At 49.5% G+C, this 24,437-nt stretch overlaps 1 protein-coding gene across 1 annotated transcript in view; it reads right to left on the reverse strand.

Moving 5' to 3' along the window:
* LOC139366485 (ankyrin repeat and KH domain-containing protein 1-like) overlaps positions 1-24,437 on the reverse strand; it is a 77,060-nt gene that overhangs the window by 25,563 nt on the left and 27,060 nt on the right. The window contains exons 3-17 of the mRNA XM_071104000.1: positions 22,029-22,185; positions 17,725-17,872; positions 13,482-13,629; positions 12,501-12,734; positions 12,268-12,362; positions 10,817-10,972; positions 10,235-10,316; positions 9,853-10,044; positions 8,987-9,096; positions 8,559-8,646; positions 8,184-8,311; positions 7,043-7,186; positions 6,833-6,938; positions 4,823-5,100; positions 4,143-4,409 (exon numbers count right to left, since the gene is read on the reverse strand). Of these exons, the coding sequence (XP_070960101.1) occupies positions 4,143-4,409; positions 4,823-5,100; positions 6,833-6,938; positions 7,043-7,186; positions 8,184-8,311; positions 8,559-8,646; positions 8,987-9,096; positions 9,853-10,044; positions 10,235-10,316; positions 10,817-10,972; positions 12,268-12,362; positions 12,501-12,734; positions 13,482-13,629; positions 17,725-17,872; positions 22,029-22,185 (2,333 nt within the window). The remainder of the gene's footprint in view (positions 1-4,142; positions 4,410-4,822; positions 5,101-6,832; positions 6,939-7,042; positions 7,187-8,183; positions 8,312-8,558; positions 8,647-8,986; positions 9,097-9,852; positions 10,045-10,234; positions 10,317-10,816; positions 10,973-12,267; positions 12,363-12,500; positions 12,735-13,481; positions 13,630-17,724; positions 17,873-22,028; positions 22,186-24,437) is intronic.

The raw sequence follows: 24,437 nt of genomic DNA on the forward strand, positions 1-24,437 counted from the left end.
GGTTTCTATTAGATACGAGGGAGCGGATCAGTCAGTTTCTATTAGATACGAGGGAGCGGATCAGTCAGTTTCAATTAGATACGAGGGAGCGGATCAGTCAGTTTCTATTAGATACGAGGGAGCGGATCAGTCAGTTTCAATTAGATGCGAGGGAGCGGATCAGTCAGTTTCTATTAGATGCGAGGGAGCGGATCAGTCAGTTTCTATTAGATACGAGGGAGCGGATCAGTCAGTTTCTATTAGATGCGAGGGGGCGGATCAGTCAGTTTATTAGATACGAGGGGACGGATCAGTCAGTTTCTATTAGATACGAGGGGACGGATCAGTCAGTTTCTATTAGATACGAGGGGACGGATCAGTCAGTTTCTATTAGATGCGAGGGGACGGATCAGTCAGTTTCTATTAGATGCGAGGGGACGGATCAGTCAGTTTCTATTAGATGCGAGGGGACGGATCAGTCAGTTTGTATTAGATGCGAGGGGACGGATCAGTCAGTTTCTATTAGATGCGAGGGGACGGATCAGTCAGTTTCTATTAGATGCGAGGGGACGGATCAGTCAGTTTCTATTAGATGCGAGGGGGCGGATCAGTCAGTTCATTAGATGCGAGGGGGCGGATCAGTCAGTTTATTAGATGCGAAGGAGCGGATCAGTCAGTTTCTATTAGATGCGAGGGAGCGGATCAGTCAGTTTCTATTAGATGCGAGGGAGCGGATCAGTCAGTTTCTATTAGATACGAGGGAGCGGATCGGTCAGTTTCTATTAGATACGAGGGAGCGGATCAGTCAGTTTCAATTAGATGCGAGGGAGCGGATCAGTCAGTTTCTATTAGATGCGAGGGAGCGGATCAGTCAGTTTCTATTAGATACGAGGGAGCGGATCAGTCAGTTTCTATTAGATACGAGGGAGCGGATCAAACAGTTTCTATTAGATGCGAGGGGGCGGATCAGTCAGTTTATTAGATGCGAGGGGACGGATCAGTCAGTTTCTATTAGATGCGAGGGGACGGATCAGTCAGTTTCTATTAGATGCGAGGGGACGGATCAGTCAGTTTCTATTAGATGCGAGGGGACGGATCAGTCAGTTTCAATTAGATGCGAGGGGACGGATCAGTCAGTTTCTATTAGATGCGAGGGGACGGATCAGTAGGTTTCTATTAGATGCGAGGGGACGGATCAGTCAGTTTCTATTAGATGCGAGGGGACGGATCAGTCAGTTTCTATTAGATGCGAGGGGACGGATCAGTCAGTTTCTATTAGATGCGAGGGGGCGGATCAGTCAGTTTCTATTAGATGCGAGGGGACGGATCAGTCAGTTTCTATTAGATGCGAGGGGACGGATCAGTCAGTTTCTATTAGATGCGAGGGGACGGATCAGTAGGTTTCTATTAGATGCGAGGGAGCGGATCAGTCAGTTTCTATTAGATACGAGGGAGCGGATCAGTCAGTTTCTATTAGATACGAGGGGGCGGATCAGTCAGTTTATTAGATGCGAGGGGACGGATCAGTCAGTTTCTATTAGATGCGAGGGAGCGGATCAGTCAGTTTCTATTAGATGCGAGGGAGCGGATCAGTCAGTTTCTATTAGATACGATGGAGCGGATCAGTCAGTTTCAATTAGATACGAGGGAGCGGATCAGTCAGTTTCTATTAGATACGAGGGAGCGGATCAGTCAGTTTCAATTAGATGCAAGGGAGCGGATCAGTCAGTTTCTATTAGATGCGAGGGAGCGGATCAGTCAGTTTCTATTAGATGCGAGGGAGCGGATCAGTCAGTTTCTATTAGATACGAGGGAGCGGATCAGTCAGTTTCTATTAGATACGAGGGAGCGGATCAGTCAGTTTCTATTAGATGCGAGGGGACGGATCAGTCAGTTTCTATTAGATGCGAGGGGACGGATCAGTCAGTTTCTATTAGATACAAGGGGACGGACCAGTCAGTTTCTATTAGCTACGAGGGGACGGATCAGTCAGTTTCTATTAGATGCGAGGGGACGGATCAGTCAGTTTCTATTAGATGCGAGGGGACGGATCAGTCAGTTTCTATTAGATGCGAGGGGACGGATCAGTCAGTTTCTATTAGATGCGAGGGGGCGGATCAGTCAGTTCATTAGATGCGAGGGGGCGGATCAGTCAGTTTATTAGATGCGAAGGAGCGGATCAGTCAGTTTCTATTAGATGCGAGGGAGCGGATCAGTCGGTTTCTATTAGATACGAGGGAGCGGATCAGTCAGTTTCTATTAGATACGAGGGAGCGGATCAGTCAGTTTCAATTAGATACGAGGGAGCGGATCAGTCAGTTTCTATTAGATACGAGGGAGCGGATCAGTCAGTTTCAATTAGATGCGAGGGAGCGGATCAGTCAGTTTCTATTAGATGCGAGGGAGCGGATCAGTCAGTTTCTATTAGATACGAGGGAGCGGATCAGTCAGTTTCTATTAGATGCGAGGGGACGGATCAGTCAGTTTCTATTAGATGCGAGGGGACGGATCAGTCAGTTTCTATTAGATGCGAGGGGACGGATCAGTCAGTTTCTATTAGATGCGAGGGGACGGATCAGTCAGTTTGTATTAGATGCGAGGGGACGGATCAGTCAGTTTCTATTAGATACGAGGGGACGGATCAGTCAGTTTCTATTAGATGCGAGGGGACGGATCAGTCAGTTTGTATTAGATGCGAGGGGACGGATCAGTCAGTTTCTATTAGATACGAGGGGACGGATCAGTCAGTTTCTATTAGATGCGAGGGGACGGATCAGTCAGTTTCTATTAGATGCGAGGGGACGGATCAGTCAGTTTCTATTAGATGCGAGGGGACGGATCAGTCAGTTTCTATTAGATGCGAGGGGACGGATCAGTCAGTTTCTATTAGATGCGAGGGGGCGGATCAGTCAGTTCATTAGATGCGAGGGGGCGGATCAGTCAGTTTATTAGATGCGAAGGAGCGGATCAGTCAGTTTCTATTAGATACGAGGGGACGGATCAGTCAGTTTCTATTAGATGCGAGGGGACGGATCAGTCAGTTTCTATTAGATGCGAGGGGACGGATCAGTCAGTTTCTATTAGATGCGAGGGGACGGATCAGTCAGTTTCTATTAGATGCGAGGGGACGGATCAGTAGGTTTCTATTAGATGCGAGGGAGCGGATCAGTCAGTTTCTATTAGATGCGAGGGGACGGATCAGTCAGTTTCTATTAGATGCGAGGGGACGGATCAGTCAGTTTCTATTAGATGCGAGGGGACGGATCAGTAGGTTTCTATTAGATGCGAGGGGGCGGATCAGTCAGTTTCTATTAGATGCGAGGGGACGGATCAGTCAGTTTCTATTAGATGCGAGGGGACGGATCAGTCAGTTTCTATTAGATGCGAGGGGACGGATCAGTAGGTTTCTATTAGATGCGAGGGGACGGATCAGTCAGTTTCTATTAGATGCGAGGGAGCGGATCAGTCAGTTTCTATTAGATGCGAGGGAGCGGATCAGTCAGTTTCTATTAGATACGAGGGAGCGGATCAGTCAGTTTCTATTAGATGCGAGGGAGCGGATCAGTCAGTTTCTATTAGATACGAGGGAGCGGATCAGTCAGTTTCTATTAGATACGAGGGGGCGGATCAGTCAGTTTATTAGATGCGAGGGGACGGATCAGTCAGTTTATTAGATGCGAAGGAGCGGATCAGTCAGTTTCTATTAGATGCGAGGGAGCGGATCAGTCAGTTTCTATTAGATACGAGGGAGCGGATCAGTCAGTTTCTATTAGATACGATGGAGCGGATCAGTCAGTTTCAATTAGATACGAGGGAGCGGATCAGTCAGTTTCTATTAGATACGAGGGAGCGGATCAGTCAGTTTCAATTAGATGCGAGGGAGCGGATCAGTCAGTTTCTATTAGATGCGAGGGAGCGGATCAGTCAGTTTCTATTAGATGCGAGGGAGCGGATCAGTCAGTTTCTATTAGATACGAGGGAGCGGATCAGTCAGTTTCTATTAGATGCGAGGGGGCGGATCAGTCAGTTTCTATTAGATACGAGGGGACGGATCAGTCAGTTTCTATTAGATATGAATGGAGGATAACACCAGAAAAGCAGAAACTCCTGATTATCCGTCAGACCAAAATGACAAAAAAAACAGACCACCACCAACTCCTAACCTCTTCTTCCTCCTCTCTGTTCTCCTCTTCGTCAGACCCTGTATCCGACCCGGGCTGTGTGCGCACGTTAACCCCTGGTGATGCTGTGAGGACCCCAGGCATGGTAGTGTTGGCCCCTTCCCCCGGCCCTGGGCCCTGGCCTGCCTCCTGCTCCTCCTTCAGGCCCTTGGCCTCCATGTACTCTTTGGTGAACTGCTGCTGGGTGTTCAACTGCAGCTGGCGCTCCACCTTCTGCAGCTCCTTCAGGATCTTCTTCTTCTTCTGGACCTGAAAGACACGTCGCCACGGGGGGGAGAAATCAGACCCATAGTTCTATGGTCAGACCTCACACATCCATTCGTTGAAAGACTAGATGGGTGGAGATTATCGATCTCTGTGTCCCCCGCTCATTAGGCACCAAAACGAAATAAATTAAACAGGATGGGACTACCTGGAATTAGAAACGCACATTTTCGCTTTGTGTTGCAAAAAGCTAAAAGTTTCCGTTGTGTGCCCTATACTTGAGGGTCTATGACAGTGGTCCCCAAACTAATGAAGTCATCAAGATTTTATGATTTGAATCAGCTGTGTAGTGCTGGAGGAAAAACCCCTTGGGATCCCCAGGACTGAGTTTGGGAAAGTAATTCAAAAGGATCTCTGTGGTCCAATAACTATGAATGATCCTCTCTGTCTGCTCTCACCTGCTCCTCCCGGCTCTTCTTCAGCTCTTCGATCTTGTCTTTGGTGAGCGGCTCTCCCTGGATGAGTTCCAGAGACTGGAGCTGGGCCTTCTCTATGGCTGAGATCCTCTGGCCCAGCTCATTAAGCTTCCCCTCTGTCTCCTCCACGATACACTCCAGGGGCTGGCACAGGTGGAAGGGGGGCAAGGCCTCTGCATCCCCGGGACCCGGGCCGGGACGCACCCCCCCTGGACTGGAAGGGCTGGGAGGGAGGGCAGCCTGTCTCTGCTTGGATGAACCTGGAGAGGAGGGATGGAGGAAGAAGATGGATGAAGAGGATGGAGAGAGATGGAAGGAACGAGGGAGAGAGGGATGTTTTGCAGGATTAGGTCACATTACAACAAAGCCGATATATATACAGTGGGGCAAAAAAGTATTTAGTCAGCCACCAATTGTTCAAGTTCTCCCACTTAAAAAGACGAGGCCTGTAATTTTCATCATAGGTACACTTCAACTATGACAGACAAAATGAGAATTTTTTTCTCTCCAGAAAATCACATTGTAGGATTTTTTATGAATTTATTTGCAAATTATGGTGGAAAATAAGTATTTGGTCAATAACAAAAGTTTCTCTCAATACTTTGTTATATACCCTTTGTTGGCAATGACAGAGGTCAAACGTTTTCTGTAAGTCTTCACAAGGTTTTCACACACTGTTGCTGGTATTTTGGCCCATTCCTCCATGCAGATCTCCTCTAAAGTAGTGATGTTTTGGGGCTGTTGCTGGGCAACACGGACTTTCAACTCCCTCCACAGATTTTCTATGGGGTTGAGATCTGGAGACTGGCTAGGCCACTCCAGGACCTTGAAATGCTTCTTACGAAGCAACTCCTTTGTTGCCCGGGCGGTGTGTTTGGGATCATTGTCATGCTGAAAGACCCAGCCACGTTTCATCTTCAATGCCCTTGCTGATGGAAGGAGGTTTTCACTCAAAATCTCATGATACATGGCCCCATTCATTCTTTCCTTTACACGGATCAGTTGTCCTGGTCCCTTTGCAGAAAAACAGCCCCAAAGCATGTTTCCACCCCCATGCTTCACAGTAGGTATGGTGTTCTTTGGATGCAACTCAGCATTCTTTGTCCTCCAAACACGACGAGTTGAGTTTTTACCAAAAAGTAATATTTTGGTTTCATCTGACCATATGACATTCTCCCAATGTTATTCTGGATCATCTAAATGCTCTCTAGCAAACTTCAGACGGGCCTGGACATGTACTGGCTTAAGCAGGGGGACACGTCTGGCACTGCAGGATTTGAGTCCCTGGCGGCGTAGTGTGTTACTGACGGTAGGCTTTGTTACTTTGGTCCAAGCTCTCTGCAGGTTATTCACTAGGTGTGTGGTTCTGGGATTTTTGCTCACCGTTCTTGTGATCATTTTGACCCCACGGGGTGAGATCTTGCGTGGAGCCCCAGATCGAGGGAGATTATCAGTGGTCTTGTATGTCTTCCATTTCCTAATAATTGCTCCCACAGTTGATCTCTTCAAACCAAGCTGCTTACCTATTGCAGATTCAGTCTTCCCAGCCTGGTGCAGGTCTACAATTTTGTTTCTGGTGTCTCTTAGGTCTTGGCCATAGTGGAGTTTGGAGTGTGACTGTTTGAGGTTGTGGACAGGTGTCTTTTATACTGATAACAAGTTCAAACAGGTGCCATTAATACAGGTAACGAGTGGAGGACAGAGGAGCCTCTTAAAGAAGAAGTTACAGGTCTGTGAGAGCCAGAAATCTTGCTTGTTTGTAGGTGACCAAATACTTATTTTCCACCATAATTTGCAGATAAATTCATTAAAAATCCTACAATGTGATTTTTTCCCCCTAATTTTATCTGTCATAGTTGAAGTGTACCTATGATGAAAATTACAGGCCTCTCATCTTTTTAAGTGGGAGAACTTGCACAATTGGTGGCCGACTAAATACTTTTTTGCCCCACTGTAACAGGCCCCGTTCATAACAGGCCAAGCCAATTTCACCTTTGCTGGAGACGGGTGGTGGGGACGTGGTGATGTTGGAGGGGGTTCTGTCTGGCTCCTGGGGGGGAACCACCATGGCCAGGGCCTGGAATGGGACACGAGGAACCTGGGGATAGATTAGTGGTCGTAAAACAACTAGTTAAAGACAATGTCCATGCTGGCCATTTCCTGTTTCAATTGGGTAAAACAATTTCATAAAAAATGTCTAACCTGAGAGGGGTCTTGTGAGGGGGGTGTGAGTTGGCAGAGGTCGGGAGCGTGGGCAGACAAGATGTTGTTAGGGAAGTCTAGCAGGTAGGACACCACGTTGGTGTGGCCGCCCTTCGCAGCTTCAATCAGCATCGTCGAGCCGTCCTATTGGAGGAGAAACAGGAAGTGAGTAAGTCTGCATGAGGCTTCATGGCTGAGTTAAACAGCTTCCTCGTGAGTTTGATGTGTGTTTTACCTAGAGCCTGTCTGTGTGTGCGCGTGTTCTACCTTTAGTCTGTGTGTGCGCGTGTTCTACCTTCAGTCTGTGTGTGCGCGTGTTCTACCTTCAGTCTGTGTGTGCGCGTGCTCTACCTTCAGTCTGTGTGTGGGGTCAGGTGTGTGTGTGTGTTCTACCTTCAGTCTGTGTGTGTGTGTTCTACCTTCAGTCTGTGTGTGAGGTCAGGTGTGTGTGTGTGCGCGTGTTCTACCTTCAGTCTGTGTGTGCGCGTGTTCTACCTTCAGTCTGTGTGTGCGCGTGTTCTACCTTCAGTCTGTGTGTGCGCGTGTTCTACCTTCAGTCTGTGTGTGCGCGTGTTCTACCTTCAGTCTGTGTGTGCGCGTGTTCTACCTTCAGTCTGTGTGTGCGCGTGTTCTACCTTCAGTCTGTGTGTGCGCGTGTTCTACCTTCAGTCTGTGTGTGCGCGTGTTCTACCTTCAGTCTGTGTGTGCGCGTGTTCTACCTTCAGTCTGTGTGTGCGCGTGTTCTACCTTCAGTCTGTGTGTGGGGTCAGGTGTGTGCGCGTGTTCTACCTTCAGTCTGTGTGTGTGTGTGTGTTCTACCTTCATTCTGTGTGTGAGGTCAGGTGTGTGCGCGTGTTCTACCTTCAGTCTGTGTGTGAGGTCAGGTGTGTGCGCGTGTTCTACCTTCAGTCTGTGTGTGAGGTCAGGTGTGTGTGTGTGTTCTACCTTCAGTCTGTGTGCGCGCGTGTTCTACCTTCAGTCTGTGTGCGCGCGTGTTCTACCTTCAGTCTGTGTGCGCGCGTGTTCTACCTTCAGTCTGTGTGCGCGCGTGTTCTACCTTCAGTCTGTGTGCGCGCGTGTTCTACCTTCAGTCTGTGTGCGCGCGTGTTCTACCTTCAGTCTGTGTGTGCGCGTGTTCTACCTTCAGTCTGTGTGTGGGGTCAGCTCCATGTGCCAGCAGCAGCTCTACCACAGCCAGGTGTCCTCCAGCGCAGGCCAGAGACACCACCGTGTGGTCCTTGTTAGCTGTCGCTCTGTTCACATTAGCACCTGGACACAAAACACAGGAAGTCAAATCTAAAATGCAAGAATATTACGGAGTTAAAATTTTACAGAGGGAAATAAGTTGATTGAAATAAATTCATTAGGCCCTAATCTATGGATTTCACGACTGGACAGGGGCGAAATGCAAAGCACTCACTTTGTCACTTCAACTTCTCCTTCCAGTGTCTGCCACAGTAGGACTTAGTTTTAAAGGGCATTGTAGTGGTTTAAAAAACTGTCTAACCTAACCCACCCTTGCTGATGAGGAACTGCACAGTGCAGAGGTGTCCTGCTCTGGCTGCCTTCATCAGGGGTGTCCTCCCCCCCTCAGACTCATGCTCCTGGAAAACAGACAAACAGGATGTGGATTTTAGGAGAGGACATGGGCGGAAGGAAAGAAAGAAGGAAAGAAAATAAGGACAAGGATATAAGGAAAGAAGGAAAGGACATAAGGATAGAAGAGAAGGAGAGAAGGAAAGACGGAAAGAAGAGGACATAAGGAAAGAAGGAAAGGACATAAGGAAAGAAGGAAAGAAGAGAAGGACAGAAGGAAAGAAGAGAAGGACAGAAGGAAAGAAGAGAAGGACATAAGGAAAGAAGAGAAGGACATAAGGAAAGAAGAGAAGGACATAAGGAAAGAAGGAAAGAAGAGAAGGAAAGAATGAAAGAGAACAGGCGTACCAGATCGGCTCCAGTCTGCAGTAGAATGTCAGCCACGTCAGTGTGTCCGTTCTCACACGCGTACGTCAGCGCTGTGTCTCCCGTCGCCGTGGTAGCGTGCACATTCGCCCCTACAGAGAGAGTTCAGAGGTGAGCCAAAAAGAAAAACTAACAAGCCCTGTTAAAAGGCAGAGGTTGTCAACTTTACCTTCAATATCCATCTAGTTACCAGGCTAAGTCCTGGAGCCTCACATAAGTTCCCTACAAAAATACTAAAGATCAAACTAACCATCTTCAATATGATTCCCCATCTCACCTGCAGTTAGGTGTTTGACCAGCTCCAGCTGTGTGTGTGTACCTGCAGTCAGGAGGTGTTTGACCAGCTCCAGGTGTGTGTGGTTGTGTGTACCTGCAGTCAGGAGGTGTTTGACCAGCTCCAGGTGTGTGTGGTTGTGTGTACCTGCAGTCAGGAGGTGTTTGACCAGCTCCAGGTGTGTGTGGTTGTGTGTACCTGCAGTCAGGAGGTGTTTGACCAGCTCCAGGTGTGTGTGGTTGTGTGTACCTGCAGTCAGGAGGTGTTTGACCAGCTCCAGGTGTGTGTGTACCTGCAGTCAGGAGGTGTTTGACCAGCTCCAGGTGTGTGTGTACCTGCAGTCAGGAGGTGTTTGACCAGCTCCAGGTGTGTGTGGTTGTGTGTACCTGCAGTCAGGAGGTGTTTGACCAGCTCCAGGTGTGTGTGGTTGTGTGTACCTGCAGTCAGGAGGTGTTTGACCAGCTCCAGGTGTGTGTGTACCTGCAGTCAGGAGGTGTTTGACCAGCTCCAGGTGTGTGTGTACCTGCAGTCAGGAGGTGTTTGACCAGCTCCAGGTGTGTGTGGTTGTGTGTACCTGCAGTCAGGAGGTGTTTGACCAGCTCCAGGTGTCCCTCCTGTGCAGCCTCCATGAGAGGCGTGGAGCAGCCCAGCTCGATGTCGGCCCCGGCCTTGATGAGGAAGTCGGCCACCTCCAGGAACCCTCCACAGCAGGACAGCGTCAGGGCTGTTTCCTGGGTCTCCTCCGTCTGGGCGTTGATGTTCGCACCTGGAGGGAGGGAGGGAGGAGAGGTTAGGGTCTATATTAGGAGTGAGATTCTCCCCAACAGGCCTGACAAAGCACTTCATTACACACAATAACACACATTACACACAATAACATATATGTACATATAACATATATGTATATATGCAACTTGAACAGTGTGCAGGTGTCCATCTATCTGCCAGTTGATTACCCTGAGCCAGTAGCAGGGCCACCATCTCTTCATGACCTTCTCTGGCTGCCTCCATCACAGGGGTGTAACCTTCATCATTCACCTGGACACATTAAAACATACTGTTACTCAGCGGCTGAATCCCAAAACACCCCCTGGCCCCTCCATTTCAGAGTTCACGCGCACCTCTGTCCCAAAGCTGAAGGAGTGAGAACGGTCCAGGGCGTAGGGGCTCATGACCCCCTCCAGTAGGCACTTTGACTGAGCCTGCAATGCTACCGGCGTCATAGCGAAGTGGAATCCCATAAGGCACCATGTTATTTTAAAATATGTGCTATGACACGTGATTTGGTTTGTCTGATGTAGAGACTTGACATGTAAAAGTTCAAATAAATACCTCTCAAATTAAACGTTTGACTGTGCCCTCTGACAGTGACAACAGAGGGCCCTTCAAGCGGATTGGTAAGGGCGAGGCGGTGGTTTGGGATTCACCATCCCTCGCTCTGTGTTGGACACTAATCCATCAGAGGGCTGTGGCCTTCATCATTTACCTAGACACACATGAAAACACACACTCCAATTGGACTGTGCGTTGCTACTCACCTCCTCTAGGTTGGCCCCTCTCTCTATGAGCAGAGCTGCTAGATCCACATGCCCGCCGCAGGCTGCCAGGGTGAGGGGCGACTCGAAGGAGTCAGCTGGCATGTTGACCTGCGCCCCGCTGTCCAACAGTAGCCGTGCCACCTCCACATGCCCATCCTGGGACAGGAAGCACACACACACAGGGACAACATAAGCACCTGAGTGGGTTATGACACACAGGGTTACACACACACACACATTCTAACACTGGAGAGAACGAGAGAGAGAGAGAGAGAGATTCTAACACTGGAGAGAGAGGAGAGAGGGGTTGTGTGTTGGGTCATATGCTCACCATGCAGGGAGAGAGGGGCTGTGTGTTGGGTCATATGTTCATCATGCAGGGAGAGAGAGGAGAGAGGGGTTGTGTGTTGGGTCATATGCTCACCATGCAGGGAGAGAGAGGAGAAAGGGGTTGTGTGTTGGGTCATATGCTCACCATGCAGGGAGAGAAAGGAGAGAGGGGTTGTGTGTCGGGTCATATGTTCACCATGCAGGGAGAGGAGAGAGGGGTTGTGTGTTGGGTCATATGCTCACCATGCAGGGAGAGAGAGGAGAGAGGGGTTGTGTGTTGGGTCATATGCTCACCATGCAGGGAGAGAGAGGAGAGAGAGGAGAGAGGGGTTGTGTGTTGGGTCATATGTTCACCATGCAGGGAGAGAGAGGAGAGAGGGGTTGTGTGTTGGGTCATATGTTCATCATGCAGGGAGAGAGAGGAGAGAGGGGTTGTGTGTTGGGTCATATGCTCACCATGCAGGGAGAGAGAGGAGAGAGGGGTTGTGTATTGGGTCATATGTTCACCATGCAGGGAGAGAGAGGAGAGAGGGGTTGTGTGTTGGGTCATATGTTCATCATGCAGGGAGAGAGAGGAGAGAGGGGTTGTGTGTTGGGTCATATGTTCACCATGCAGGGAGAGAGAGGAGAGAGGGGTTGTGTGTTGGGTCATATGTTCATCATGCAGGGAGAGAGAGGAGAGAGGGGTTGTGTGTTGGGTCATATGTTCATCATGCAGGGAGAGAGAGGAGAGAGGGGTTGTGTGTTGGGTCATATGTTCATCATGCAGGGAGAGAGAGGAGAGAGGGGTTGTGTGTTGGGTCATATGTTCATCATGCAGGGAGAGAGAGGAGAGAGGGGTTGTGTGTTGGGTCATATGTTCATCATGCAGGGAGAGAGAGGAGAGAGGGGTTGTGTGTTGGGTCATATGTTCATCATGCAGGGAGAGAGAGGAGAGAGGGGTTGTGTGTTGGGTCATATGTTCATCATGCAGGGAGAGAGAGGAGAGAGGGGTTGTGTGTTGGGTCATATGTTCATCATGCAGGGAGAGAGAAGAGAGAGGGGTTGTGTGTTGGGTCATATGCTCACCACACAGGGAGAGAGAAGAGAGAGAGGGGTTGTGTGTTGGGTCATATGCTCACCATGCAGGCTTCCATCAGCGCCGTGTGCATCTCATCCGTCTTGTGCTCCTGATCTGCCCCGGCCTCCAGCAGGAACCTCACCATGTCCAGATGACCTGAAGAAGGGAAGCAGTTTCATAGAAATTGACATTTTGTTGTCTGAGACTCTGAATGATGCTTTAGGGGGGGGGGGTCAGAAAACATTAAAAAAAACAAGGTAACACTTGAATACATGGACAACAAGTGAAGAAGACCTTTGTAGCAGGCGAGTGTGAGGGCGCTCTCCTTGAACTCGTTGGAGTGTGTGTTGATCCCGGCGCCGTACTCCAGCAGAACCCTGGCCACCTCCACGTGGCCCGCACTCGCCCCCTCCATTAGAGGGGTGTGTCCGTTCTCGTTGTGGTCCTCGATGTTGGCCCCCTCCTTTAGGAGAACCTTCACCACATCTACGAACCCCCCAGCACACGCATACGTCAGGGCTGTGTTACCTACAGAGGGAGAGAGAGACCGTACGTCAGGGCTGTGTTACCTACAGAGGGAGAGAGAGACCGTACGTCAGGGCTGTGTTACCTACAGAGGGAGAGAGAGACCGTACGTCAGGGCTGTGTTACCTACAGAGGGAGAGAGACCGTACGTCAGGGCTGTGTTACCTACAGAGGGAGAGAGAGACCGTACGTCAGGGCTGTGTTACCTACAGAGGGAGAGAGAGACCGTACGTCAGGGCTGTGTTACCTACAGAGGGAGAGAGAGACCGTACGTCAGGGCTGTGTTACCTACAGAGGGAGAGAGACCGTACGTCAGGGCTGTGTTACCTACAGAGGGAGAGAGACCGTACGTCAGGGCTGTGTTACCTACAGAGGGAGAGAGAAACCGTACGTCAGGGCTGTGTTACCTACAGAGGGAGAGAGAGACCGTACGTCAGGGCTGTGTTACCTACAGAGGGAGAGAGAGACCGTACGTCAGGGCTGTGTTACCTACAGAGAGAGAGAGAGACCGTACGTCAGGGCTGTGTTACCTAGAGGGAGAGAGACCGTACGTCAGGGCTGTGTTACCTAGAGGGAGCGAGACCGTACGCCAGGGCTGTGTTACCTACAGAGGGAGAGAGACCTACAGAGGGATGGGGAGAGAGATATCATACAAGCAGAAATCTAAACACTTTGGTTATTTATTGTCATCATTTTTTTGTCCAAACCACACACACACACCCCAGATGGAAAAGGAGTGTGTATTCGTACCGGTGGAGGACTGTGCGTTGGCGTCAGCCCCGTGGACCAGGAGCAGCTTGACGATGTCGACGTAACCGCCGCTCGCCGCCGCCATCAGGGGCGTGATGTCACCTTTAATCCCCCGGTCCTCCACGTTGGCGTGCATGGCCAGCAGCACCTAACAACCAATTACAGAAGGGGTCGGGGATCAGAGGTCATATAATGTATGGTGTAAAGTGTTTGTGAGGGACTCAACCTCATCCTGACCTCACCCCCTCAAAAAGAGACACTTCACCCAAGTTACTAAAATTATATATATATTTTAAAAGGATGATTACACACCTGTGCACACACTGCACTGTTCTCCCTCCCTCACGGCACTGTTCTCTCCCTCCCTCTCACACACTGCACTGTTCTCTCCCTCCCTCTCACACACTGCTCTGTTCTCTCCCTCCCTCTCACACACTGCACTGTTCTCTCCCTCCCTCTCACACACACTGCACTGTTCTCTCCCTCCCTCTCACACACACTGCACTGTTCTCTCCCTCCCTCTCACACACACTGCACTGTTCTCTCCCTCCCTCTCACACACTGCACTGTTCTCTCCCTCCCTCTCACACACTGCACTGTTCTCTCCCTCCCTCACACACTGCACTGTTCTCTCCCTCCCTCTCACACACTGCACTGTTCTCTCCCTCCCTCACACACTGCACTGTTCTCCCACACACTGCACTCTCACCCCACACACTGCACTCTCACACACACTGCACTCTCACACACAGCACTCACACACACACACGACACTCTCACACACACACACGGCACTCTCACACACACACATGGCACTCACACACACACACACTACACTCAAACACACACACACACACACACTACACTCACACACACTGCACTCACACACACTGCACTCACTCACACACACTGCACTCACACACACACACACGGCACTCTCACACTCACACACGGCACTCTCACACACGGCACTCTCACACACGGCACTCTCACACACGGCACTCTCACACACACACACACGGCACTCTCACACACACACACACACGGCACTCTCACACACACACACACACGGCACTCTCACACACACACACACGGCACTCACACACACACACACACGGCACTCTCACTCACACACACGGCACTCTCACACACACACACGGCACTCTCACACACACACACACGGCACTCTCACACACACACACACACGGCACTCTCACACACACACACACACGGCACTCACACACACACACACACGGCACTCACACACACACACACACGGCACTCTCACACACACACACACGGCACTCTCACACACACACACGGCACTCTCACACACACACACACGGCACTCTCACACACACACACACGGCACTCTCACACACACACACACACGGCACTCTCACACACACACACACACACGGCACTCTCACACACACACACACGGCACTCACACACACACACACACGGCACTCTCACACACACACACACACGGCACTCTCACACACACACACGGCACTGCACTCACACACACACACGGCACTGCACTCACACACACGGCACTGCACTCACACACACACACTGCACTCACACACACACACACTGCACTCACACTGCACTCTCACACACACACACACACTGCACTCTCACACACACACACACACACACACACACTGCACTCTCACACACTGCACTGCACTCACTCACACACACTGCACTGCACTCACACACACTGCACTGTTCGCTCTCACACACACACTGCACTGTTCTCTCTCTCACACACACTGCACACTCACGGCACTCTCACTCACACACACGGCACTCTCACTCACACACACGGCACTCTCACTCACGGCACTCTCACAGACACACACTGCACTCTCACAAACACACAGTGCACTCTCACAGACACACACTGCACTCTCACAGACACACACTGCACACACACACACACACACACACTGCACTCTCACACACACACAGCACTCTCACACACACACACAGCACTGCACTCTCACACACACTGCACTCACACACACACACACACACACACACGCAATGCACTCACACACACACGCACTGCACTCACACACACTGCACTGTTCTCTCTCACACACACTGCACTGTTCTCTCTCTCACACACTGCACTGTTCTCTCTCACACACACACTGCACTGTTCTCTCTCACACACACACTGCACTGTTCTCTCTCACACACACACTGCACTGTTCTCTCTCACACACACACTGCACTGTTCTCTCACACACACACACTGCACTGTTCTCTCACACACACACACTGCACTGTTCTCTCACACACACACTGCACTGTTCTCTCACACACACACTGCACTGTTCTCTCACACACACACTGCACTGTTCTCTCACACACACACTGCACTGTTCTCTCTCACACACACACTGCACTGTTCTCTCTCACACACACACTGCACTGTTCTCTCTCACACACACACTGCACTGTTCTCTCTCACACACACACTGCACTGTTCTCTCTCACACACACACTGCACTGTTCTCTCTCACACACACACTGCACTGTTCTCTCTCACACACACACTGCACTGTTCTCTCTCACACACACACTGCACTGTTCTCTCTCACACACACACTGCACTGTTCTCTCTCACACACACACTGCACTGTTCTCTCTCACACACACACTGCACTGTTCTCTCTCTCACACACACTGCACTGTTCTCTCTCTCACACACACACACAGTGCACTCTCTCACACACACACTGCACTCTCACACACACTGCACTCTCACACACAGCATTGTTCTCTCTCACACACTGCACTGTTCTCTCTCTCTCACACACACACTGTTCTCTCTCACACACACTGCACTCACACACACACTGCACTCTCACACACACACACACTGCACTCTCACACACACACACTGCACTCTCACACACACACACTGCACTCTCACACACACACACTGCACTCTCACACACTGCACTCTCACACACTGCACTCTCACACACACACACTGCACTCTCACACACTGCACTCTCACACACACACTGCACTCTCACACACACACACACACACACACACACACACACTGCACTCTCACACACTGCACTCTCACACACTGCACTCTCACACACTGCACTCTCACACACACACACTGCACTCTCACACACACACTGCACTCACACACACACTGCACTCTCACACACACACACACACACACACACTGCACTCTCACACATACACACACACACACACTGCACTCTCTCACACACTGCACTCTCACACACACTGCACTCTCACAAACACACACACACACACACTGCACTCTCACAAACACACACACACACACACTGCACTCTCTCACACACACACACACACTGCACTCTCACACACACACACACACATTGCACTCTCACACACACACACATTGCACTCTCTCACACACACACACTGCACTCTCTCACACACACACACACTGCACTCTCTCACACACACACACACTGCACTCTCACACACACACACTGCACTCTCACACACACACACACACACACACACACACACACACACACACACACACTGCACTCTCACACACACACACACACACACTGCACTCTCTCACACACACACTGCACTCTCTCACACACACACACTGCACTCTCTCACACACACACACTGCACTCTCTCTCACACACACACACTGCACTCTCTCACACACACACTGCACTCTCTCACACACACACTGCACTCTCTCACACACACACTGCACTCTCTCACACACACACTGCACTCTCTCACACACACACACTGCACTCTCTCACACACACACACTGCACTCTCACACACACACACTGCACTCTCACACACACACACTGCACTCTCACACACACACACTGCACTGCACTCTCACACACACACACTGCACTGTTCTCTCACACACACACACTGCACTGTTCTCTCACACACACACACTGCACTGTTCTCTCACACACACACACTGCACTGTTCTCTCACACACACACACTGCACTGTTCTCTCACACACACACACTGCACTGTTCTCTCACACACACACACTGCACTGTTCTCTCACACACACACACTGCACTGTTCTCTCACACACACACACTGCACTGTTCTCTCACACACACACACTGCACTGTTCTCTCACACACACACACTGCACTGTTCTCTCACACACACTGCACTGTTCTCTCACACACACTGCACTGTTCTCACACACACACCTGTGCGAGTTCATAGTATCCAGCAGAGCAGGCGAGGCAGAGAAGACTCTCTCCTTCCTCAGTGTGTTCGTTGACGCTCCGGCCCTCGTCTAGCAGCTTCCTCACAGCGTTCACGTCTCCGTCCGAACACGCCTCAGCTAGACTCCGGCTGAAAATAACCAGACTGCTACAATTACTGCCCCTGTGACAGCAGAACACACACACCTCTCATAATCACACTTCTACTATTATTTTGAAAGAAAAACTACCAGACATATTGATGACAGAGATAACACACTGACTGATTGACATATTGATCACAGAGGTAACACACTGACTGATTGACATATTGATCACAGAGGTAACACACTGACTGATTGACATATTGATCACAGAGGTAACACACTGACTGATTGACATATTGATCACAGAGGTAACACACTGACTGATTGACATATTGATCACAGAGGTAACACACTGACTGATTGACATATTGATCACAGAGGTAACACACTGACTGATTGACATATTGATCACAGAGGTAACACACTGACTGATTGAAATGCAGGTTTTGCTATATTCAGTGGGTCTCACATACTTGTCAGCCTGGCCAGCGTTGAGTGGGTTTTCTGCTCGTGTATTGATAGATAAATGGATGTTGCCTGTTTGATTCCCTCCGTAAGCCAATCAAACAGGCAACACGTCAGTATAGAGATAAAGTCAAGTAGAGTCGCAATTCAATGGCTCAGACGTATGTGGCAGGGTCTACAGTCAAATCAAATCAAATTTTATTTGTCACATACACATGGTTAGCAGATGTTAATGCGAGTGTAGCGAAATGCTTGTGCTTCTAGTTCCGACAATGCAGTAATAACCAACAAGTAATCTAACTAACAATTCCAAAACTACTGTCTTGTACACAGTGTAAGGGGATAAAGAATATGTACATAAGGATATATGAATGAGTGATGGTACAGAGCAGCATAGGCAAGATACAGTATATACATATGAGATGAGTATGTAAACAAAGTGGCATAGTTAAAGTGGCTAGTGATACATGTATTACATAAGGATACAGTCGATGATATAGAGTACAGTATATACGTATGCATATGAGATGAATAATGTAGGGTAAGTAACATTATATAAGGTAGCATGGTTTAAAGTGGCTAGTGATATATTTACATCATTTCTCATCAATTCCCATTATTAAAGTGGCTGGAGTTGAGTCAGTGTCAGTGTGTTGGCAGCAGCCACTCAATGTTAGTGGTGGCTGTTTAACAGTCTGATGGCCTTGAGATAGAAGCTGTTTTTCAGTCTCTCGGTCCCAGCTTTGATGCACCTGTACTGACCTCGCCTTCTGGATGATAGCGGGGTGAACAGGCAGTGGCTTGGGTGGTTGATGTCCTTGATGATCTTTATGGCCTTCCTGTGACATCGGGTGGTGTAGGTGTCCTGGAGGGCAGGTAGTTTGCCCCCGGTGATGCGTTGTGCAGACCTCACTACCCTCTGGAGAGCCTTACGGTTGAGGGCGGAGCAGTTGCCGTACCAGGCGGTGATACAGCCCGCCAGGATGCTCTCGATTGTGCATCTGTAGAAGTTTGTGAGTGCTTTTGGTGACAAGCCAAATTTCTTCAGCCTCCTGAGGTTGCGCCTTCTTCACAATGCTGTCTGTGTGAGTGGACCAATTCAGTTTGTCTGTGATGTGTATGCCGAGGAACTTAAAACTTGCTACCCTCTCCACCACTGTTCCATCGATGTGGATAGGGGGGTGTTCCCTCTGCTGTTTCCTGAAGTCCACAATCATCTCCTTAGTTTTGTTGACGTTGAGTGTGAGGTTATTTTCCTGACACCACACTCCGAGGGCCCTCACCTCCTCCCTGTAGGCCGTCTCGTCGTTGTTGGTAATCAAGCCTACCACTGTTGTGTCGTCCGCAAACTTGATGATTGAGTTGGAGGCGTGCGTGGCCACGCAGTCGTGGGTGAACAGGGAGTACAGGAGAGGGCTCAGAACGCACCCTTGTGGGGCCCAAGTGTTGAGGATCAGCGGGGAGGAGATGTTGTTGCCTACCCTCACCACCTGGGGGCGGCCCGTCAGGAAGTCCAGTACCCAGTTGCACAGGGCGGGGTCGAGACCCAGGGTCTCAAGCTTGATGACGAGCTTGGAGGGTACTATGATGTTGAATGCCGAGCTGTAGTCCATCACAGACTACAAAGAGGTCTCGGACACCGACGTCTTGCTCCCAGACAAGCTAAACATCCGCATTCACCCGCTTTGAGGATAACAGTGCCACCGACACGACCCGCTTCCAAGGACTGTGGGCTCTCCTTCTCCATGGCCGACGTGGGGATGACATTTAAGTGTGTTAATCCTCGCAAGGCTGCCGGCCCAGACGGCATCCCCAGCCGCGTCCTCAAGAGCATGCAGACCAGCTGACTGGTGTGTTTACAGACATATTCAATCAATCCCTATCCCAGTCTGCTGTCCCCATATGCTTCAAGAGGGCCACCATTGTTCCTGTACCCAAGGCGGCAAAGGTAACTGAGCTAAATGACTATCGCCCCGTAGCACTCACTTCTGTCATGAAGTGCTTTGAGAGACTAGTTAAGGACCATATCACCTTCACCCTACCTGACACCCTTAATCCAATCCGCTTACTGCCCCAATAGGTTCACAGACGATGCAGTGGCCATCACACTGCCCTAACCCATCTGAACAAAAGGAATGCCTGTTCATTGACTACAGCTCAGCATTCAACACCATAGTACCCTTCAAACTCGTCATTAAGCTCGAGACCCTGGGCCTCGACCCCGCCCTGTGCAACTGGGTCCTGGACTTCCTGACGGGCTGCCGCCAGGTGGTGAAGGTAGGAAACATCTCCACTTCGCTGATCCTCAACACAGGGGCCCCACAAGGGTGCGTTCTGAGCCCTCTCCTGTACTCCCTGTTCACTCATGACTGCGTGGCCATGCACGCCTCCAACTCAATCATCAAGTTTGCAATCCAACAACAACGAGACGGCCTACAGGGAGGTGGTGAGACCCCTCGGAGTGTGGTGTCAGGAAACAGCAGAAGGAGCAGCGCCCCTATCCACATTTAAGGGACAGCATTGGAGCTGGAAAACTTCAAGTTCCTCGGCGTAAACATCACTGACAGACTGAAATGTTCCACCCACACAGACAGCGTGGGGTAGAAGGTGCAACAGCGCCTCTTCAACCTCAGGAGGCTGATGAAATTTGGCTTGGCACCAAAACCCCTCAAACTTTTACAGATGCACAATCGAGAGCATCCTGTCGGGCTATATCACCGCCTGGTACGGCAACTGCAGTGACTGCAACCGCAGGGCTCTCCAGAGGGTAGTGAGGTCTACACAACGCATCACCGGGGGCAAACTACCTCCCCTCCAGGACACTTACAGCACCCGATGTCACAGGAAGGCCAAAAAGATCATCAAGGACATAACCACCTGAGCCGCTGCCTGTTCACCCCGCTATCATCCAGAAGGCGAGGTCAGTACAGGTGCATCAAAGCAGGGCCTGAGAGACTGATAAACAGCTTCTATCTCAAGGCCATCGTACACTAGGTATGTGATGGCTATGTAACGATGCACCTTAGAGGCTGCTGCCTACACAAATAGACTTGAAATCACTGGCCACTTTAATAATGGAACACTAGTCCCTTTAATAATGTTTACATATTTTTGCTTTACTCATCTCATATGTATATAATGTATTCTATTGTACAGTATTTTAGTCAATGCCACGCCAACATTGCTCGTCCTAATATTTAAAGATTCTTTAATTCCATTCTTTTACTTTTAAGTTTGTGTGTATTGTTGTGAATAGTTAGATATTACTGCACTGTTGGAGCTAGTAACACAAGCATTTTGCTACACCCACAACATCTGCTGAACATGTGTATGTGACCAATAAACTGATTTGATTTACAGACTGGGGTAGATACATACTTGTCGGCCTGGCCAGCGTTGAGTGTGTTCTCTTCTCATGTATTGATTTACAGACTGGGGTAGATACATACTTGTCGGCCTGGCCAGCGTTGATTGTGTTCTCTGCTCTCATGTATTGATTTACAGACTGGGGTAGATACATACTTGTCGGCCTGGCCAGCGTTGAGTGTGTTCTCTTCTCATGTATTGATAGATGGACTGGGGTAGATACATACTTGTCGGCCTAGCCAGCGTTGAGTGTGTTCTCTTCTCATGTATTGATAGATGGACTGGGGTAGATACATACTTGTCGGCCTAGCCAGCGTTGAGTGTGTTCTCTTCTCATGTATTGATTTACAGACTGGGGTAGATACATACTTGTCGGCCTGGCCAGCGTTGATTGTGTTCTCTGCTCTCATGCGCGTCAGGGCGGCAGCCGCCTCGTCCAGGGCACAGCTCACTGACGACGTCAGCCTCCGCAGCACCTCGGGATCTGCGAACGCTTTACCATCCGCAGTTGACAGTTTACCAATGCCTTCCGGGTTAAAGGCCATCACAGGAAACACAGGCATGTGGGGCAAAACCACACCAATGAAGCCAGGCAGTTGGATCGTAGAGGCAAGTCCAGCCACAGCCAATCCATGGTTAGTAGAGGCATTCATAAAGAAACACAAGAAACACAAGGGTTAGATCCAAGTCAGGAATACTGATTTGACAAGCTTCACTGTCTTGGGTGTATACACTGAGCGTACAAAACATTAGGAACACCTGTTCTTTCCATGACAGACTGACCAGGTGAACGCTATGATCGCTTATTGATGAAAAAATCCGCTTATTGATGTTAAATCCACTTCAACCAGTGTAGATGAAGGGGAGGAGACAGGTTAAAGAAGAATAAGCCTGGAGACAATTGAGACATGGATTGTGTAACATACTGAGGGTGAATGGACAAGACAAAGAACAGAAGTGCCTTTGAACAGGGTATGGTAGTAGGTGCCCGGAGCACCGGTTTGAGCGTATGGTCCACCACCCAAGTTGACACAACTGTGGGAAGCATTGGAGTCAACATGGACCAGCATCCCTGTGGAACGCTTTCAACACCTTGTAGAATCTATGCCCCAACGAATTGAGCCTGTTCTGATGGCAAAGGGGGATTCTACTCAATATTAGGAAGGCGTTCCTAATGTTTTGTACTAGAGGTCGATTCATTTGGGCCGACTTGAAGTTCTCATAACAACCGGTAATCTGCATTTTTGGATGCCGATTATGGCCGATTATATTGCACTCCACGAGGAAACTGTGTGGCAGGCTGACCACCTGTTACGCGAGTGCAGCAAGGAGCCATGATAAGTTGCTCGCTAGCATTAAACTTATCTTGTAAAAATAATCAATCTTCACATAATCACTAGTTAACTACACATGGTTTATGATATTACTAGGTTAACTAGCTAGTCCTGCGTTGCATATATTCAATGCGGTGCCTGTTAATTTAGCATCGAATCACAGCCTACTTCGCCAAACGGGTGATGATTTAAACAAAAACACAATCGTTGCATGAATGTACCTAATCATAAACGTCAACGCCTTTTCCCCCGTGTTTACGACGCTCTTATGTCAGGACTAACACTGCCTGAGCTAGATAAACCCCGACTTAGATGGGAAAAAGATCTGGGTATTGATCTTGATGAGGGTCTATGGAGTGACCTATGCAGGGATGGCGTTACATCCACATTGAACTCCAGATACAGACTGATCAAGTTTAATTTCCTCCATCAGCTCTATATCACCCCATCTAGACTGCACAAGTTCAACCCAGATATCTCCTCCCTATGTTTTAGATGTGGCTCAGATGAAGGAACATTCCTCCATTCCACTTGGCAGTGTTCAAAACTACACGGTTTCTGGCAGGGGGTATGCGATACCATATCCTCAATTCACGGGGTTGCATTCCCTTTAGACCCGGAGGTCTGTCTACTGGGTAACTTTACTAACACCAATCTTTGGCAAAGCCATACTATAAAGCTAACAGAAATATTGCTAGCGAATGCCAAGAGATGTATCGCCTTGAAATGGAAATCGGATTCCCCCTGCCAGTTGCAATGTGGCTATCAGAAGTTAGTTGAATCCCACTGGAGAAAATCACTTACTGCTTGAGTAATAAGTTAGACATTTTACTGAATTTTGCAACCTTTTATTGTCGATATGGAGAATCTCCCCATCGCGTCGATATGGAGAATCTCCCCATCGCGTCGATATGGAGAATCTCCCCATCGCGTCGATATGGAGAATCTCCCCATCGCGTCGATATGGAGAATCTCCCCATCGCGTCGATATGGAGAATCTCCCCATCGCGTCGATATGGAGAATCTCCCCTAACATTGATTAAATCTCTATATAATCCTTAATGTTTCACACAATATTATACATAATGTATAATGTAATACATAATGTATAATATGTTGCTTACAGCAGGTGACCACGGCTTCCTATTTCGCAACAAAGCTTCCTTCACTCATGCTGCCAAACATACCCTCGTAAAACTGACCATCCTACAGATCCTTGACTTCGGTGATGTCATCTATAAAATAGCCTCCAACACTCTACTCAGCAAACTGGATGTAGTCTATCACAGCCCCATATACTACCCACCACTGCGACCTGTACGCTGTCATTGGCTGGCCCTCGCTTCATACTCGTCGCCAAACCCACTGGCTACAGGTTATCGACAAGTCTGCTAGGTAAAGCCCCGCCCTATCTCAGCTCGCTGGTCACCATAGCAGCACCCAC

This window comes from Oncorhynchus clarkii, chromosome 14, assembly GCF_045791955.1.
Source record: "Oncorhynchus clarkii lewisi isolate Uvic-CL-2024 chromosome 14, UVic_Ocla_1.0, whole genome shotgun sequence".
In the NCBI taxonomy this organism is placed as follows: Eukaryota; Metazoa; Chordata; class Actinopteri; order Salmoniformes; family Salmonidae; genus Oncorhynchus; species Oncorhynchus clarkii.